The sequence below is a fragment of the Desmodus rotundus genome, chromosome 9 (genome assembly GCF_022682495.2).
Source record: "Desmodus rotundus isolate HL8 chromosome 9, HLdesRot8A.1, whole genome shotgun sequence".
NCBI lineage: Eukaryota > Metazoa > Chordata > Mammalia > Chiroptera > Phyllostomidae > Desmodus > Desmodus rotundus.
In genome coordinates, this window is record NC_071395.1 from 98,163,357 (window position 1) to 98,182,892 (window position 19,536).

The 19,536-nt window shown below is 43.0% G+C and overlaps 1 protein-coding gene across 3 annotated transcripts in view; it reads right to left on the bottom strand.

The window, feature by feature from the left end:
- The window catches only part of TOM1L1 (target of myb1 like 1 membrane trafficking protein), a 48,787-nt gene extending 32,466 nt beyond the window's left edge, over positions 1-16,321 (bottom strand). Inside the window, exons 1-6 of one of the 3 annotated variants that reach the window (XM_053910414.2) lie at positions 16,080-16,321; positions 13,542-13,626; positions 11,166-11,244; positions 3,136-3,285; positions 2,412-2,537; positions 823-912 (exon numbers count right to left, since the gene is read on the bottom strand). In XM_053910414.2, coding sequence (XP_053766389.1) covers positions 823-912; positions 2,412-2,537; positions 3,136-3,285; positions 11,166-11,244; positions 13,542-13,626; positions 16,080-16,137 — 588 coding nt within the window. In that variant the 5' untranslated portion in view covers positions 16,138-16,321. The other 2 variants (XM_053910413.1, XM_053910415.2) reach the window with 2 other exon arrangements.
- Between the last annotated feature and the right edge of the window lie 3,215 nt (positions 16,322-19,536).

Genomic DNA, 19,536 nt, shown 5'->3' on the forward strand with positions numbered 1-19,536 from the left:
CAAAGTGTTAATCTGGGTTTCTTGGCAACCCATGGGGGGAAAAATAAATAAATCAAAGTGTTACAGTTCTCATGGTATTAGGGAAGGAATAATCAAGAGAGAAACACTTTTTTTTCTTCCTGGATTAAATTCCAAGAGAAATTAACTGCGTGGATTTTTATATAATGCGGAATAATACTACTACAAAGTCTTCCATGATAGTTCCCTTAAAGGAGGACAGAAAAGACCTTCACACCAGGTGGGGCAAAAGTGTACACCAGGTGTATACACTTGTGAGTATGTGAAACACAGAGTTTATTGCATTATTATTTATTAATTATTGTATTATTTTCCATAGAAAGAACGACTAACTTACTTTTGCCCCACCCTGTATAATAATTGCCCATCTGGACCCCTGATAAATAAATATAGACAGACAAGTAAATGTAGTTCAGTTAGCACAATGAATGCTAGTAATAAGGCCGCCACGTACTGAGATTTCTGAAAGAGCGTTTGGACAGTCGTTACAAAAACAATAAAAATCAGCTAGTTGACACAAGATCCATTTCCCAGCCCAACCTCCACAAAGACACAAAAGCCACTAGCCAAGCTGAATTGTTAAGAGCTCAGGCTTTAGGGTCAGCCAGAATTCATGGGATTAAGTTCACTTAGAATTGAACCACTGTAAATACCACGGTATCACTAAGTCCCAGGCCCCTCCTCTGCAAAATGAGGGTCACAGCGCACCCCCCCCACCTCATAACATTGTTAAAAAGAATAAACTGTATACAAACTGTTTAGAACTCAGAAAAAGTCATCAGTAAAGTCAGCTGTTGCTATTACCTGTTCTGGGACCAATGTAATAGTCGTGTTCTTGGGAGCAATTACAGAAGAAAGAGCTGGTGCAGTAGGAACACATGTGGGTGGAGTCGTCTATCAAAAGGAAATATAGAAATATTATTTAATATTTATTAACATAAACACCCACACCCAGGTTTTTCCATTCAGATGACTCAATCACTTTCTCCCAACCAGAGTCCAGGTCAGAGGGTGTCAGCCCAGAGTACATCGCCAAGTGTCTAACCTGCCTGGCACTTTGAGAATAGTACTAAGCAAATGGTGTGCCCATCATAGAGTATGTAGTCAGTAAAAGGTGGCTAGTATGATTATTAACTGATTTAAAATTTAATAAAATCCTCTTCGTATTTTTTCACCAAACATCTACAAGACAAAGTGCCATGTGAGATTACAGCTGCCCTCTTTCTGGGTTGTTAAAAACAAATGATAAACCAATTTGTGTCAAGTCTCTCTAAGCCACAGCTAGCAAAGCATCTCCTTGTCCACCAGTGAACACCTCCCTGAGTGAATGCCCCACCTCCATCCTTGGGCGGAGAGCCCAAGCACAGGGCTGGAGGCCAGCGTTTCTCAATGTGAATGCGCAAAAACATCACCTGGAAGTCTTGCAAAAGTGAGAGTCTGATTTAGTCCAGGACAGACTAAAGATTCTACCCCAAATCACACTCTGAGTAAGTGGCAAGATTCTACACTATTCCTACACTGTGCCTTGGAAGAAAGACCTAAAGGGATGGGGTGAGTAGGCGCATGGGCAGATAAAAGAATGGGGACAGAAGGCCAGTGGCCACACAGGTAGAAGCCAGCCCTCAGGACCAAGCCTCCATGAAGACTTCTGGTATTGCTTATTCCACCAGGACTCACCAACTACAGAAGGAAGGAACTACTGTTATTACAGTATAGAAATTACAGAAAGGTAGGAGGTGAGTTATAATCAGCCGCTCAAAGTGTCATAGCTCACAACCTTGAAATTATTTGCAAATGTGAGAGTACATGTGAAAATCTAGAATCTCTCCCAGACACAATATTAATAATGACAATGGATTATACAACTACCTAAGGATCGTACCCTTGTCTAGCACCGATCCTTTCTTTTGAAAGCTTCCCCCTCCTCTACTGTTGCCAAATGGTCTCTATGTGGAGTCAGCATATCATGTTCTTGCATGATTCAGTTGACATGTGTAGAAACAGAAAATGGACCCAAATTGGTTCAGGGAGTTTCCTTCTCCCAGGTTTTTTGACGTGGAGTCTGAAAATGCTAAAGCTATCACATGAAAGTTTGGAAGCTCTGCTACTGACTATGTGGAAGAAGCTGGTCCGCAAAGACAGAGAGGAATGAAGCCGACAATCATATATAAGTAGACAAGTAACAAAGCATTTGAGTGCTTGGTTCCCAGTTGTTCAAAAGATCCAGCTAACACCAGTGTTCTGTGGCTTAGTCATTCTAGGAAAGACTGCAATATCCTCCTAATAAATTCGTCTTTTTGCTTATGTTGAATAGAGCTAGGACTTTCCCTTTCAATGAGAAAGGATCCCTGTAATACGCTAACTTTACATGAGTCAAAGAAGAGACACACTACCTCTCGTTCTGCTGTTTCAGCCTCTGCATCTGAGGCAGGAAAGTGAACACCTTTCTTAAGCAGGTCCAGGTACACTTCTTTCACTTCACTTGCGTCCACACCTCCCGGGAAACCCTGGGACCAAGTCTGAAGACAACAGCAAAAACAAAACAATTCTTAAGCTGGTGGACAGAAAACGAGAGATTGACGGTTATGGACCTTACTCTGAAAGAGAAAGCTGCTTTTGAACGCTAAGGACAAACTGTACATATTCAGAGACGAGAATAATTAAGTAAAATATTTTTAATGATCAGACTCCCATGCCTCAACATTTTAATGAAACCCTGGAACAGACACTATCCATTGTTTTTTGTTGTACTAAATCCAGAATGAATAGACATATTCTAAAACAGCATCAGTAGCTCTTTTGTCAAATAACTTTGAAAGTAGTCAGTTATCTATTCTCAACATAGTTTCATATCCAAAAAATGAAGGTACTCATCACTCTCTTTCCTATCTGACATGGAGAAAGTAGAAAGGGAGAGAAAGTAGGAAAATGACTATAAATTCTTTAGAAAAAAAAGCAGTATCCACTGGCAAAAAGGTATTATTATACAGAAAATAAAACAGTAAAATTCCTTCTGGCTCAATCATAGGTTTACAGAAGATCACTAAACCAGCTGGTATGTAATTAAATCTCTAATCATAGAAGTTTACCATCCCAGGGGACACACAAGACACTTACCTTAATAAAATTCAAAATTCTATTCTGAACGTTTAACGGCAAGTTGTATTTGGGATTTAGCAGCTTAACGAGGCTGTCTTTAACGAACTCCTTCTTCACAATCAGCGACTGGAAACTTGGGCCACAGTTCTGCATGCACATGTCAATTAGCTAAATTGGAGGGGGGAAAAGAAACACTAAATCTCTTTGGGAAAACCTCTTCATAAGGTAAAAGTTGCTAAGTAACAATTTCTACCAGCATTCTAATGAACAAACAGAATTTGGTACGTACTAAAACATATGGCAAAATGTTAGGTTCTGGGACCGTGAGGAAGTGTAAGGAACAATGTAACTGCTTAGAACAACAATTTTCAACCTTTTTCATCTCATGGCACACATGAGCTAATTACTAAAGTTCTGCAGCACACCAAAAAGCACATTTTTTGCCGATCTGACAAAAAATAGGCATAATTTTATTTGACGTACAAAAAAACATAATAGTAGTAACTACCTACCCTTTTTGCTCCAAAGTGCCTTTTTAAAAAGTCGGGTGCCTCTGCTTGTATATAAGGACTGCTGGTACCAAAAGTGAACCAATCAAACACAATCTAATTACGCAATGTGACCAATAAGATGCAACTCCATCATATGACCTATGTATTTATGGCTCAAGACAGGGTATTCACGCTGGATGGCTGTTGCTGTGTTGGCTGTCGTCATTTTTTTATTTAACAACCTGATAGAAAAGAAGTCAGTGCCCCTGACTGGTCAGGTATTGCATGTTTTAAAAATTCTTGCCACACACCAATGGAAAATCACTGGCTTAGATGAGAGACTTCTTACAAGAACATTAACAAGAATACAAGGTACTAAATGGGAAATAGAAACAAAACACGTTGGCTATAGACAAGGTGATATCTGTCCCAGTTCCCAAGGAAGTCCTGGTATATTCCTGTTGTCCTGGCTTTATTAATGATGCTACTCTCTTTCCCTCTCAAAAGTGTCCTGTTCTTTCCCAGTAAATTCAATTTAAAAATATTAAAATTAATTAATTAATAAAAAGTGTCCCGGTCTGGATGATAAATTACATAGTTACCCTAGCTTATAGACCTTTATGAACATATGTGATAATTTAGGGCCAGGGGGTTAAGACTTTTGGAAAAGGCTGGTCCTATTCTGAAGAATAGTTAAGTGCAAATGAGTATAGACCTATATTCTAGACACGTGAATAATATTTATACACACACACAGGTGACAAGGTGTGTGGGTTGTGAAGAGGAAAATCAGCACTTCGGTCTCTAGAGGTCTTTGTGAGCCAGGCTGTGGACCCGGAAGAGGTAGGGTAGGTGTGGAGTCTGGAGGGGAATCATCCAGACTATAGAGAAATGTGTGTGGCAGTGAAGGGTTCTTGTTAAGTCTGTCACCTTCACATCTCTATCCTGAACTTGAGAGAAAGGTTAACGGTGCAAAGTAATACGCAGGAAAGGTTTTCCAGCAGCACACTACAAAGCGAATTGGAAGGAAGAAGAACCTGGAATGGTGGAGAAATCCAGCAAGGACCCACGAGCACAGGCCTGATGCAGAAAGGCCTAAACCAGGATGATGTGGGTGCAAAGAGGAAAAAGACAGGCCAGTTATGAAGGGAGAACTTTCAACAACTGAAATGTACCTTGCTGTTATTCTGCACGAGACTGTGGCACCCTGGATGGAAACTGGGAAGTGGATGGGATGGTATGACTGGTCTAGGGTAAAATGATCTATTTTGAGTTTAAAAGTACCAGGGACTGAGTGTTTTTGTCCCTCCCAAACTCAGATGTCCAAGCCCCTAATGCCTAATATGACAGTACTTGGAGCCAGGGCCCTCGATAGCTAACTAAGGCATGAGGGCAGAGCTCTCACGAATGCGATTAGTGCCCCTTATACAATGGGATGAGAGAGGCGATCCCGCTCTGGGCCACGGGAGGACAGACCAAGACAGCCATCTACAAGCCAGAGTGTGGGCACTCAACTGACACCAGACGTGCTAGCACCTTGATTTGGGACTTCATAGCTTCCAGAACTGTGAAAAGTAAGTATGTGTCATTTAAGCCACCCAGTCTATGGTATATTTGTTATAGCAGCCCAAGATGACTAAGCCAAAAGGGATGGTAGGACACTCAAGCAGAGATGCCCGGCTGAGAGCTGGACATGCACAGCTAGAGTTCAGGAGAGTGTTCAGCTAAAACTCAAGGCCGCCTACGCTGAGCAGAGTGGGGAACGGCTGCGACAATGGGGTTCACCTGTTAGACTCATTTCATAAGGGCTCTAAGCTCATTCAAGAGAGCTCTACCCTCATTAACTAATCTAATCACCTATCAGAGGCCCCACCTCCAAACAAAACTCAATGACGGCAACTGAAGAGCAACCAACAGAAACGGAAGCATAAAACAAAGAGAACATTATGTCGGTAAGGTCAAAGGAGGGCAGTCTCGGGGAGGGTGGTGTGTCAAACAGTTAAGAATATGGACTGAGAAAAACGCAGCTGGGTCTGTTGATTAGTGGGGTCCTTAGTTGACTTGAAAAAAAAACAATATTTAATAAAGAAACATGAGCGGAAGTCAAACTCAGAAAGAATGGGTTGGTATTGAAGAACTGCATGCAGAAAGCACATTTCTAAAAGTGATCTGAAGCCAACATTAACTCTCTAGTTTCCATGCTTCTATCTTTGGGTTACAGAGGTCACAGAAACCATCACGTGACCAGGACAGGCATAATCATCTCCGCAGGAAAAAAGCCCTGAAAATTGACTTTATACCATGCTGCGTAGGCCGTCACGTTAATGGCAATACAAAACGAAGAAGGCAGGAAAGCTGTAGTTTCTTTTTTATCCTCACCCGAGGACATGTTTATTAATTTTCCCAAGAGAGAAAGAGAGAGGGACATCAGTGGACTGCCTCCCACATGCACCCCAACTGGGGATTGAACCTGTAAACTTTTGATGTACAGGACGATGCTCCACCCACTGAACAACCTGGCCAGGGCTGAAAGCTGTAGTTTTAAGGGCAATGTAACTAAGAAGGTAATCAGAAAATGCAGAAGCTGAGCACATGTAGCTATGTGAAACACAGGGAAAATATTTAAGGCAAAGGAAAATAAAAAGAAGATCCAAAACATATTAATATGAATCTATTTTAATGCAAATTACTTAGGGAAAAGTGGAAAAGTTGAATAACAAATGACTCTCTGCCTGATGCATTATGAGTTTTATTAGGTGAAAAGCTGAGAGGAATGCCCCTACTTCAATGGGAATTTATAGAACTAGTTCATCCTCCAAGTCTCACTTTTTCTAATAGTAAAATGAATAGTGAATTTCTCACTCAACAGTCGAGAAACCAATTTTTAGCTGTGGAGCACTAAGATTTTATTATAACAGGTAACATTCCCAGGAGGTTACCTGTACAAAGTCAGAGAGTCAACAGGAGGCACTGAGAATGTTAACATCGGGAGGTCACAAATTATATCCTTTGTATTTACCGACTAGAATGTAGAATTTCAGGACTAATTACTTCTACATCAACTCTTACGATGTCACCAGCACTTCCTTCACACACCCCAGCCCAACTGGAAAAGCAATAAAACCCGTTGTGGCCCTGGCTGGTGTAGCTCAATGGATTGAGTGCAGGCTATGAACCAAAGGGTCACCGGTTTGATTCCTAGTCAGGGCACATGCCTGGGTTGCAGGCCAGGTCCCCAGTGGGGGACATGTGAGAGGCAACCACACATTGATGTTTCTCTCCCTCTCTTTCTCCTTCCCTTCCCCCTCTCTAAAAATAAATAAAATTAAACAACCTTTAAAAAATTTCTTTAAATATTTTTTTAAAAAACACAAAGCCTATTGTGGCAAATTGGAAATATCAAGTATGTTGCTCGGACACATTTTGAAATTGGGCTTTGGTGCAATTTACACCACATGAAGACTGTGTTTAAATAACCTATCTATGGAAATCACACAACCAAGAAAGCGTAATCTGAGGTGGGATAGAGAACCTAGGAGTCAGGGAAACAAGAGAAATTACCAAGTATGCCACCTTTTGCACAGGACTGGGCAAATCATTTGTCCTTCCACTAAACCTTAGTAACATCTCCTGCAAAATGAGCATAACACCTCCCTCTAGAGACCTCTTATGAGTCTGAAATAAAATATAATGTGTATGAAGAGCCTGACACAGAGCAGGGCCTTAATAAACAGTAAATATTTTTTAAAATATTTTTATTAAATTTACTGGGGTGTCATTGGTTAATAAAATCATATAGGTTTCAAGTGCACAGTTCTATAGTACATCGCATGTATATTGTATTGCGTGTTCACCACCCAAACTCTAGTCTCCTTCCATCGCCCTTTATCCCCCCCGCTTTACCCTCTTCTACCTGCCCCCGCTCCCCTTTCCCTCTGGAAATCACCACACTGGTATCTGTGTCTATGAGGAGTTTTATGTTTTGTTTTGTTTTTGCTTAATCCCTTCACCTATTTCCCCCAGCCCTCCCGACCCCCTGACAGCTGTCAGTGTGTTCTCTACATAATCTGTTTCTATTTTGTTTGTGTATTTAAATGGTAACGATTTCGATCACCGGCTTCCATGGGGAATTTTCTATCAGGAGAGAAAGTGCTGATTAGCTGAGATAAGTATTCTTTTCCCAGAAGCTAGAAGAAAAAGAGCTCCTTGGTAGGTTTCCTTCTCACAGTGTCCAAACGAAACACAGCAAACCAGGCTTCGGGGCCTCCGGAGCTGAAGACCACCACACCGAGGTACGGCCACCCTAGCGGCTGTGCTCTCTCTACAACAAGCTCTTAGAGGAATAAATCCATTTTACACTATTTTACCCTAATTCTGAAGCCCCCGTAGCTCACCACCCAGGGGGCGCTCCACAAAGACCTATTAATTAATTGATTCCCAGGAATCTGTTCAACCACTTGCCATTTGACATAATAGTATCTTGCTGAGACTTTACTTACTGATTCATTCAAGAAAGGACTAGCCTAAGAATCATAAAGCCTGGTAACAAGATGCTTTTAAAAAAACAAAACTATGGGCTGCTTGACAAAACTGCTCCACCAACTAGTGGTAGAAAATCACAGTCTAGTTGTATCCCGTGGAACAGCTGATCACGGCTAACGAGACCAGGGAGAAGCCAAATGACAGATGATATAAAGAACATTTATAATCGACTTTGACACCCTCTCATCGCTTCCCTGTAATAAAATGAAAAGTGTCATATACGGGGATTCGTTTTTAAAGTGCTTATTGGTGAGCATGTAATTGCCTTTGACACACAGTGGACGATGACTTCGGTGACTAATCTCCGTCACAGTCAAGTCTGGCTTAACGATATTAAAGTCAATATTGACAATACTAGACGCACCTCTGTCACGCAGCCCGTAGTCTGAGGTGAGGTCACTGGCCCCCTAACTATACAGCTTGGGGAAATCTGAAAGGAGCTATCAGGAGCCAAAGGCTTATTTAAAGGAAATCCAAGGAGCAGGTACTTTAATGAAACCCTACGTGAGCAATGAGGGGCTATTCAGGCCCTCAGTCTGTGACTTGCACTCCTACACAGGTTTTAGATTTGTGTGTTCTCACGTACTGGTGTGGAAATCGTGAGGTAGGGCAAGTCCAGTTACCTGAGGTGGAACAGGTAATGGGAACACACAGCTAGCTGGCAGGAAGGCTTGAAAGATCAGACGACCTGAAGGGAAGAAAGAGTGGGAACCCCAAGCAAAATGAAGGGCCAGAGGGGCCAGAAGAAACTACACTCGGGAATAACCGAGCTTCCTCGGGAAAAGGTCCTGGTTCATCCTCAGAAGGGAGGAACCACCATGGAGAAAGATGAGGCGATAGAGATAAGACAAAACCACAGAAATGTCGAGCAGGCTGAGCACAACAAAGAAGAGACAAACGCATTATAGAGAAATCTCTTTGGCAAGAAGGTGAAATACCACCACATGCTAAAATACAGAAAGTGGCATAAATTCATCTTCTGCCCTGATCTTTCTCATTCAAGTCTCCTAACCTTTGGCAGCCTTGACGCAGTCTAGGTCCACTTCACTCCGAAGCTACCTGTGTTTCTTCTACCTGGACGCTACTGCACCTTCCATTATCCCTGAGTGTTCTTGAATACTAGGAGAGACGGTATTGGGGGTGGGGCACTAAATCATCAATTCTACATCTGATGCACTGATGTGTGGGTCCTGCACCATGCATGGAGGATGTTAAGACACAAATGAACCAAAATAGTCACAGGGATGTAAAGCATAGTAAGTACAGTGAATAATGTAATAACTATGGTTGGACCCAGTTGGGTACTAGAAATATCGAGGGCAACACTATGTAAAGTATGAAATTGTCTAACCACTAAACTGTACACCAGAAACCAATACAAAATATCGAAAAATAAAATAACAAAATGTCCATGAACTGATAAAACCAAAAACCAAATACCACAGTAGCCCATTCTTTCAAGGGGCATGATTCGTTCTGAGAAACAGGACAGGTGGTATGGGGTAAGAGCATGGAATTCAGAATCTGAGGACGATGCCACTTAAATCTTGGGTGGGAAAATATCACTTAATCTCACTAGTCTCAGTTTCTTCGTCTGTGAAAGGGAGTTGATAATACCACTACTTCACAGGGCTGTCGAGAGCATCAATCAGGTATCAGGGAGAGGGTTACTTCCAGCATCAGTCCATTGCACAGACACAGTTGCTGAAGTGCCCTACTCCTCTCCAAAGTTCCCTCCATTCTGTGACCTCCCCGAGGTGGCTGCTACGGGTGAAGGACAAGGGAGAATTCGAAAGGTGGTGAGAGGAGAAACTGCCTCTAAAACTATACCCAGCTCCCAAACTGAAGGGTTTCTTTAGTGAAAGCATCATTTTAAAAAATGTTTTATTTTTTATGCGATTACAGTTGTCCCAATTTTCCCCCCTTTGCCTGCCTCCACCCAGCTCTCCGCCCACTCCCAACAGTCACCCCCATACCGTTGTCCATGCCCATCATTCGTGTACGTGTCTTCTCTGACTAATCCCTTCACCCCCTTTCAACCTGTCTCCACTGCCCCCACCTGTCTCCACTGCCCCCTCCCCTCTTACACTCTCAGTCCGTTCCATGTTTCTAAGCCTCTGGTTCTGTTTTGGTCGTTAGTTAATTGGTTCATTAGATTCTACTTATAAATGAGATCATATGGTATTTGTCTAGTGAAAGCATCATTAAGGCTGTTTCTCACTCAGTTACTCTGCAGGTAACGGAGAACTAGGAGACGGGAGCTGTGCTCACCTCTGCCCCCTGGCCCTCTATATAAACACTCCCAAAGGCCCTAGGAGCAGTGTGATGCTGGCTGATTAGTGCCGTAACCAGGAGTGGCCTGGGGCGGGGCCGAGGTCCAAAGGCATGCAGAAAGCCACGCAGCTCACTCTCAGGCAGCAGGCAAGGCTCGCAAAACATACCGAAGTGAAAAGGGCAACTCACCAAAGTGACTGAAGAGGTCAAATGGCCAAGGAAGGGGGGAAAATGGTAACAGGTCAAGTTAAGTGTCCATGCCCAATTCACAGAAAATATAGCGTATAGGAGAATTAAATCAACAAAGAATTTTCCCCCCAGTTATAACAAGCAGCAGAACTTGGCTGAAACGTAATGAGCTGCCTGTACTTCAGAATTCCACCAAGGTGTTCAAGTGCAATGCAAAGCTAGGGAGGAAGCATTTGTAAGACTTCAGTTCCCCTCCTCTGAAACATACACATGCACTTTTTCGATCAGCTCAGCACGTATAAGGTTAACCACCAGTTCCCATTTCCTGACCAGGAAAACCTGACTTTCCAGGAACACTCTTGCCACAAAATTAAAAGCTATTATAATCAACTAAACACTCTTGATTCTTTAATTCTCAATAAACAGTTTTAATTCATATTGTAAATAACATTCTGCTAACCTATTAATTATCTCAGAATATTTACCCAGAATTAAAATGTGACTATAGCTTGGAAAATCCCAGCGTCTTAATTATAACAGGAAAGTACTTACTGACAAGGTAAGCTCAATTTCTTTATGATTGTAGTTTTTGGAAATCCTTTTCTTCAAAGCTTTTACTGCATCTTTTGGCCTACGGCAGTAAATACAAGGTAGTCGTCAATCTAGGCAGAGCTGAAAACGAGGGGTCTCTGAAGAGCAACATACATTGTGAAAGAAGGAACAGCTGAGGAGAAGGCCAAGGCCGTGGCTCTGCTGTGTGACCCTGGGCAGCACCCCTCACACCTGTTTCCTCATGTATCTAGGCAGACAAGACCAGCTACGCCCCTGCGAGAATCAAATGAAATACTTACTGTAGCAATGTTTATAGAAAAACTAGAAATTTATACCCAGCAATGTGAGATTGAACAGATAATTCATCATAAACCCTATCAGGAAATACTCTGAGGCTTTTCAAAATGTCTTATTAAATGGAATAATAATTAAGACGTGGAAAAAATTTCATCCCATGTTAACAGCAAAACAAGCGAGTTATGAATCAATACTCCAAAATGTTAACTATAGTGTTTGTTGGGTGGCGGAGTCATTTGTTGATTTTTAGTATATGTTTGCCTGAATTTTATATATTTTCTCTGAGATTCATGCATCACTCATGTAAATGCAGTTTTGAAAACTGTTTATTTAATGTCAAATTTTAACTACTCACACACACACACACACACACACAAATCTACATAAGAATATTACTCAGCATACTTTGAAATGTATTCACACACATATGGCTCTGTCACGGTACAGAACCAGTATACAGAAAATGCAATTTTCCAAACCAATGAAGGCTACCCATTTGGATTAAGACTATTAGTAGTTCCTGAGCATCCGATAGGCAATACGAATAACCAGGGCAACTTCTGATAGGCCACGATTTCGTGTTACAAAAGGGGGAATTAGGTAGTGTTAAGTAGAGGGCCCGAATGTTCTGTGAGATGGTCAGAAAGTACAAACTTCCAGTGACACGTTAAGTAACTCATGGGGATGTATGTATTCCACAAGGTGGTGACTGTAACTACAGCCAGCACTGCTTCGGGGAATATTTGAAAGTTGGTGAGAGTGGACTGTAAAAGTTCTCATCACAAGGGAAACAATGTTATAGCTACATGAGGGGAGGGATGTCAAACTTATCGCGGTAATCATTTTGCAGTTGATGTATGTCAGGCCATTACGCTGTGCCCATTAAACTTAAACAGTGTTTTATATGTCACTCATATCTTAATAAAACTGAAAAAAGTACACATCCTTTTTATATGTTACCTTCCAGTTTTATGCTTGCATGGGTAGATTTCCATTATATGTTAATAATTACATAATATTACATATGCTTATACAGAATTGCCACTATTATGAAATACAATATTATGTAGATTTTTCTATATTTCTAAAACAATCCTACTTTAAATCTAGAATTAAAGCCTTGGCACGTTTAAAAGAATAAATGTACTGTTTTCAAAGGAAAAAAACTGACTTCTGAGATTCCCTTTTTGTGTGATCAATGAAGAAATTAGTATTATCAGTGACAAAAAGATGCACAGACGAACCAAACACAGTAAACACGATTACAAAGAAAACGCCACAAACCCTTTAGAGTACTAACCACAAGCACTTCCCATTGGTATAGTCAATAATTAAGTGGAATGTTTTCTTTATCATCACAAACTATACTAAATCTCTTTTGTTGTCACTTATCACTTTAATAAACACAAATTAACAGAACTGTATTCCTCATAACAACCTATAATTTAGACTACATTCACCAAACAGTTGGCCTTCTTAACAATTTTTTAAAAAAACTTCAATTCTCTACCATTTAAAAGCATAGCAAAAGACAGTATGCCATTTAAGAACACAGCATACACGCGGGCAAGTTGGCCTTCAGAGAAAAAATACTGTCTTGTGACAGGGAGAAAAAGAAAAGATTGCAAGATTATTTCCTGGTTACAAAGACAACTGCCTAGAGACCGGCCACCTCAGGCAGCCACTAGCTTCTTGTTAATATTTTTCAGCTAGAGTAACATAAAATACCAGCAATCGGAGCAGGGGAAATTCCTAAAGAAGAAAACAATCTCTCTTTAAAAGTTTTTCTTTTCTTAAAGAACAAGGAATTGGAGCCCAAATTTGAAGCTATTAAGGAAAGAAAGGGCCAAGAGGAGAATAATTATAATGGATTCTCAGACACCGCCCATGTTGAAACAAGCAGCTCTCCTAATACTTCGACCTGACATGTCTTCAAAAGGCAGTGGGTACCTACGTTGGGGGGTGTGGGTGGGGTGAAAACACTCTTTCAACAAGAAAACCAGAGGGGTTGTGAGAGAACATGCACTGTCGTCCTGGGCTTCTTATCAGAGGCAAATGCAAGAACCACACTCTACTCACCCATCATTGGCAGTGTTAATTACATCACAAATGTGCATGAACTGGCCCCAATCTTCAGTCTGCACTCCCGCAAATGTAGCTTTTTCTGCAAAGGAAAAGCTGTTGTGTTGACTCTGAGCTACAACAGAATGAAAAATGTCTGGTCTTCCTGAAATAACCTGCCTGGGGTTTGCTAGCAAGTACCATTAAGTGGATATTACCAAAGGGCAAAGAGATTTTTTTCGGAGCAATTCCCAGTAATTCAGGAATCAATCAGAACCCACGTTCAGAGTGCTGTTGTAGCAACAGTAATGAGTGACCTATTAATAAAGACTGCAGGCACAACACCTGGCTGCAAGGCTAGGCCAGGACAGCCAAATCTCCATCTGCCCGCCTGTTTTTCAGAGGACGGGCGCTTACCGCGCGGGCACCTCCAAGGGGAAGTGCATCGTGCTAAATATTTTAGCTTATGTTATTTCATAAAACCCACTCTTAGGGATGATGAAACAGAAGTTTAGAGAAGTTAAGGAAATTATGCAAGGCTACACAGCCAGTGAGAGGTATTAACTATCATTCAAATCAAAGTACATGATTTGATATGATTAAAAAACAAAGTTGGATGCCACTTTGTTTCTTAAAATCATTAATTCTCCTGGGGGAGGAGGTGTTAAGAAAAAGAGATCAGACCCTTGGCTGGTGTGGTTCAGTGGAGTGAGTGCCGGCCCGTGAACCAAAGGGTCACTGGTTCCATTCCCAGTCAGGACACATGCCTGGGTTGTGGGCCAGGTCCGCAGTAAGGGGTGGGAGAGAGGCAACTACACATTGCTATTTCTCTCCCTCTCTTTCTCCTTTTCTTCCCCTCTCTAGAAATAAATAAACAAAATCTTAAAAAAAAAGAAAAGAAAAAAATCAGAACTACTAAAATTGTCCGTGTCCTTTAGCAGTAGAACGAAGTCACTCCTAGCACCTATACTAACCTAGGGTGCACCAGGCAAATTAAATCATTGAGATATTTTTCCCTCTCCAGAGAGCCTCCTTAAGAATACACAGTGCTGTCTGGGACAGGTCAAGGAATACTCAACCTGAATGAGCTTAACATCTTTCCTACAAGAATGGAGAAGATCCTGCAGCATGAAAATACCAAGGCCTAGGGGGAATGAAGAATAAAATTAAAAAGGGAAGAATTACAAGCTGGGTTGGGGAAACTGCTTCCCATCTAGGAAAAGAACTCTCTGAATCTGGCATTCGCTGGACAAACCTGACTAATCGCGTGTTGCTTAGGCACATACTATCATTATTCCTTCTGCCATATTCCTTGCTCTTCATTCTATGCTTTCTCCCATCTTCCTAGAAAACTCCTACTCACCCTTCAAAAGCTATGGCAGAGTTCATTTCTCCCTTTTCATAAGTTTTGGGCGGCTTTACATTTTTCTTGCATTGTAAAGGTTCCATATTATAGTTACTACAAAATTGTGTCCATCTTCCCTACAAAACTGTGCATTCCCTGAGGGTGGAGATGAGGTCTTACCTTGGCCTCCTCCAGGTCCAAGCAGTCAGTAATTATTTGCAGATTAAAGAATTAATCAGCCTAGGAAGATGCAATCTGAATCCATTTCTGCTCAGACTTTATTTAATATCCAATAGGAATATAGCCAGCAAGCGCTTAGAAATCATTCCTCTTCAAGGATAGCTACTCTCAGCACTTTATTTAATAAAGATGTGGGAACAAAAGTTCAGGGTAAGTGGTGCGCTCCACAGTCACACAGCACCTAACGGAGCTGCTGCCCTAACTCTCCAGATCTGAGCCTCCTCACCCCAGTAAGTCCCCGACATTAACGTGTTTTGCTCGGCATCATAAGCACTGACGCCACACCTGGGTCCCAAAGGAGGCACGAGGGAGAAGAGGGAGAACTGAGCCATTGGCTTCTGCGGAAGTATTCAGATACCTGTGTGGTCCCTGATGTCTTGAGAGGCCTCTGGTGACTCCAGTTGGCTTCTCTGCTCCCCACTTCCTGCACTCCAGGTATGAGCATTTTCAATCTCTTTGTTTACCCAGAAAAGTAACTCAGGTCGTAAGGGCTTGGCGCCAGGGAGAACTGGTTGAAGAGGCCCACCTCTCACAGTGAAGTTACATCCCTACACCCTCTTGACCCTTCTCGTCCTCCCCTGTAAACCGGTCCTAGCAGCACTGACCCTTCGAGTGAACACACTTTAGGACTAACCCTGGCAGAGAAGTTTAAGTCCTCTCCTTGGAGAGGCCCGAACACTACACACCTGAATCCCACACGTGGCTCACCTGTTCGACTTTACTTCCCAGGAGGCATAAACAGGGAGGCAGATTTTTGAGGACTGGTTCTAGAAAGAGTCAGCCATAAAAAAATGCTTCAAAGTTACCGGGCAGAATGCGGGCGCCCTGGGAATGTTGTAGGGGGAGGGGAAGTATTTCTTCAAACTTGGACCAACTCTGTCCTCCGCAGGCCTAGAAAGAGTCAAACGGGGAGGATGCCTCCCCACCGTCACTAAAGCTGGCCCGGGCGTCTTCCCCCCGCGCTTCTTTACCTATAAGGTGGCCCACGGAGGTCGCATAGGGATCCCGGTGACTCTTTCCAAACGCCATGGTAGCCGTAGAGAGCCGGGCGCAGGAGAAACGCCTCCACGGTTCTCCCGCTCCCGACTCCACCCGCACGGTATCCCTGGCTCCTCCTCTTCGCACGAACGCTTCCCAGACTCCGGGCGGAGGCTGGGCGATCTGCCCGGCCGCTGCGGGGCGCCCAGCTCCGGGAGAGGGAGCGGAGGCGGGCACTCCAGGGCGGGGCTCCCGGGCGGCCGCGCACCTGCCGCGCCCCACGGGACCTGTGGGGAGGAGCTGCCAGGTCCAGGTGGGACCAGTGGGAGGTGCTCCCTGCCTGCAAGAAGGGACACCGGGCGCCCGCGGCCGACCCAGGTGGGCTTCTCGCCCCAGCGGAGCCGGAGGTGTGGGCCCCGGAGCCACAGCCTGCGAATTAGAGATCCCAGCTCTGATCCCGCCGCCTACTGGGCAAATTGCTGCTTTTTCTCTGCCCCTCTTGCTCCCCTTTATAGCTATAGAAATATGGGGTTAATTACACAAACCTCAGGATTATTATTAGAATTAGGGATATAAAACTCCTAGGTCAGTTACTGGCACCCACAAAATACATATTTAACCACTGAATGAATTGAATAAACTACAAATATTTACTCCCACGGTCTCCCCAGAGATCCCAGATAGGAGGTGTGTCTCTTGCCCTTTAAAGCAGCAGGTGATTGATTGGCTTTGAATTTAGGGGCCTTCCAGGAGCTGGCGTCCTTTGTCTTGCTCTCGTTTCCTGAGGGACCGCAAGGCGCCGCCTAGCAACCTAACCCTCCCCCCCTGGGAGCAGTGTCTTCCACCGAGGCTGAGAAGAGGAAGGGGCTTTCCTGTCTCAGGCGCGGAGTGCGTGGCCTCCAGACTGCTTTGGAATGTAAATCCTAGCTGAAGCAGTCCAACCCCTTTCCAGCTGCCCTTTCAGAAGCGGAATTTATTTCTTTTTTCTGTGCATAACATCTGATTACCGATGTTAATCTCCAGCGATGCCAGAGCCTGCTGGAGAGTGGGGTGTCTCCAGGTGATGACAGTTAGCCACAGGATGAGACACCGCCCCCCACCCCCTTCCTCTAAACCTTGCTTTCTTCTGTCAACTTGGGTCCAATTCCACAAGCCCTTCCTTGGCCCTGGAAATGGTGACAAGAGAGATCAAAGTCGGCTTAGTCCAATTTATGCCCTTAGTCTTATATATTTTAAAATAGAAGTCAAAGCCCATAGCGATACACACCAAGCCCCACCCCCACAATACTGAGGATTCTAAAATACAGAATAAAATATTTTTGCTGTGCTAGTATTTCTCATAATAGGATTGGTCCTACCTGTAACTAATATTCTCTCCACCTGCTTATCCAGGGTGAGTAGCTGTTTCAGATGGTATCATTTTACAGTTTAGAAAAACCGAAGTATGTAATTATTTACCTACTTACCTGGCTAGTGAGGCCTATCTGATTCCGGAAGCTGTGACTTGGACCTTTGTACTGTGCACCTCTCACTGTAGAGACCTAGAGAGTAGGTGGTACCCTTGGTTAGTTATGCTTTTAAATAAGTGGATTCTAGGGCATATGCCTGGAGAATGAGGTGACTGAACATGCCAGGTACATACGTCCAGAAGACAAAGTTGACCTATTACCAGGGTTTATGCAGGTAATGCAGTTTTATCCTCTCATTTAATTTTGTTCTTACTACTAAATCTCCTAGATTTTCAGATCTGGATGTGACCTTAGAAATCAGTTTCTAATCCCCATCATCTTAGACATGAGAGGGAGAGAGAGAGAGAGAGAAAAAAAATAGAGAGAGCCAGAGAAGGGAAGTGAACAGGTCTTCTAGCTCCAGGCTAGAGGAACGCCACACAATAGCTTAACTCTGAGTCCCAAAGTCTTCCCACTACAGGCACCTCCTCTCTATTTTAATATTTAAATACGCTCCTCCAAACTTCCCCACAATATTTTCTCTAGCCTTCTCATTGTCCTTTTTTTTCTGATGGCTCCACGTCCAAATACCACCCACTCTTTCCCCCGCCCCCCACCCCAGCTGTCCGTCTATGGAAACTAACTTCCATATTGATGGTGATCGTCAAATCTGACAATCATCCTCAGCCTCACCCTCTGCCCTCTCTGTAGTGTATGATACCCCTCCCATTAGCCATTCGTCCCCCAGCCTCTCTCAGGGTACTCTATCTTACATTCCTTTTTCTGACTGCTATTTCTGATGATCTTCACCTGGCTTAATTTTCCTCCCTGGCCCACTAACGCTAAGGAAGCTGCTCCACAGTTCCCAAGCCTATCTTTTCCTCTTTCGCCATTTCCCTCAAGGTGCCTTTTTCTTGTCCCTTTTCTATGAAGCTTTTTTCTGACCACTCCCAAGGGAATAGAGGCCTCCTTTCTTGTCCTACATACAGATCTGTGTCTTAGAGCTCATAACACTTTATTTTACTTCTTTGTTTAGAAATCTGTTTGCTGCCTCCTAGATACAAGCCCCTTGGGAAACAGGACCCTATTTGTTGACTTGCTGTCCAGGCATTTAAAGGTCCTTAAGGGATGTTTATTGAATGCACGAATGGCTCTCCAAAATCTTGAGTGGCTCTGTCCTTCCTGAGATCCAGTTCTTAATTCCCTCCTGGATGCCTTGTTGGAACCTTGACCTTGACATAGCTAGAATCACTATACTCATCCTCTTTGTCCCTCATCTCAGTATCCTACTTGACTTCCTTATTTTGAAGAACAAGGTTACTGATGTATTAGAATCACATGGACTGCTGTAAAAAAGTACTGATGCCTGGATTCTGCCCTCAAAGATTCTGATTTAAGGAGCCTGGGATGCGTCAAGGGCATCGAGATTTTTAAAGGTCCCCTGATGGGCTAATGCTACCATAACTTCCCAAATAAAACATCTTGAATTATCCATAAGTCTCTCCTTTCAATGAATTCCCAAATCCCTTGTGTTCCTTGCCTCTCCGTCTCCTTGCCTTTTTTTCCTCCATGGGCACTGCTGGATTCAGCAGTTCTTAAATATTATAAGCCTTAACACTGTTTAGGGAGGAAATTGGACTGAAGCTTGGGTTCTCCCAAACATAATCAAGACTCTGTGCCTCTAAAGGCATATTATCTTTAAAATCGACCCTCTTTTACAGAATAATGTTACCCATTATTTTTAAAAACTTTTATATTCAGAGGTATATGTTGACTTCATTTCCATTTTTTAAAATATATTCAACCTTGGCAACCACTGATTCTAGAAATTTGAAGCTCAGCCTGCCTTCTCTTCTTGCTCATGGGATCACCTCCATCAACTTCACATGAGAGCATGTCTCTTCCCTATCCCTACCCCAGGGACTGTTTTGTTCCATTTCTTTGGGCTTTTGCTAAACTCGGAGACTCAAGATGAGAGAGGACAAGGCACAGGAAGAGAGAT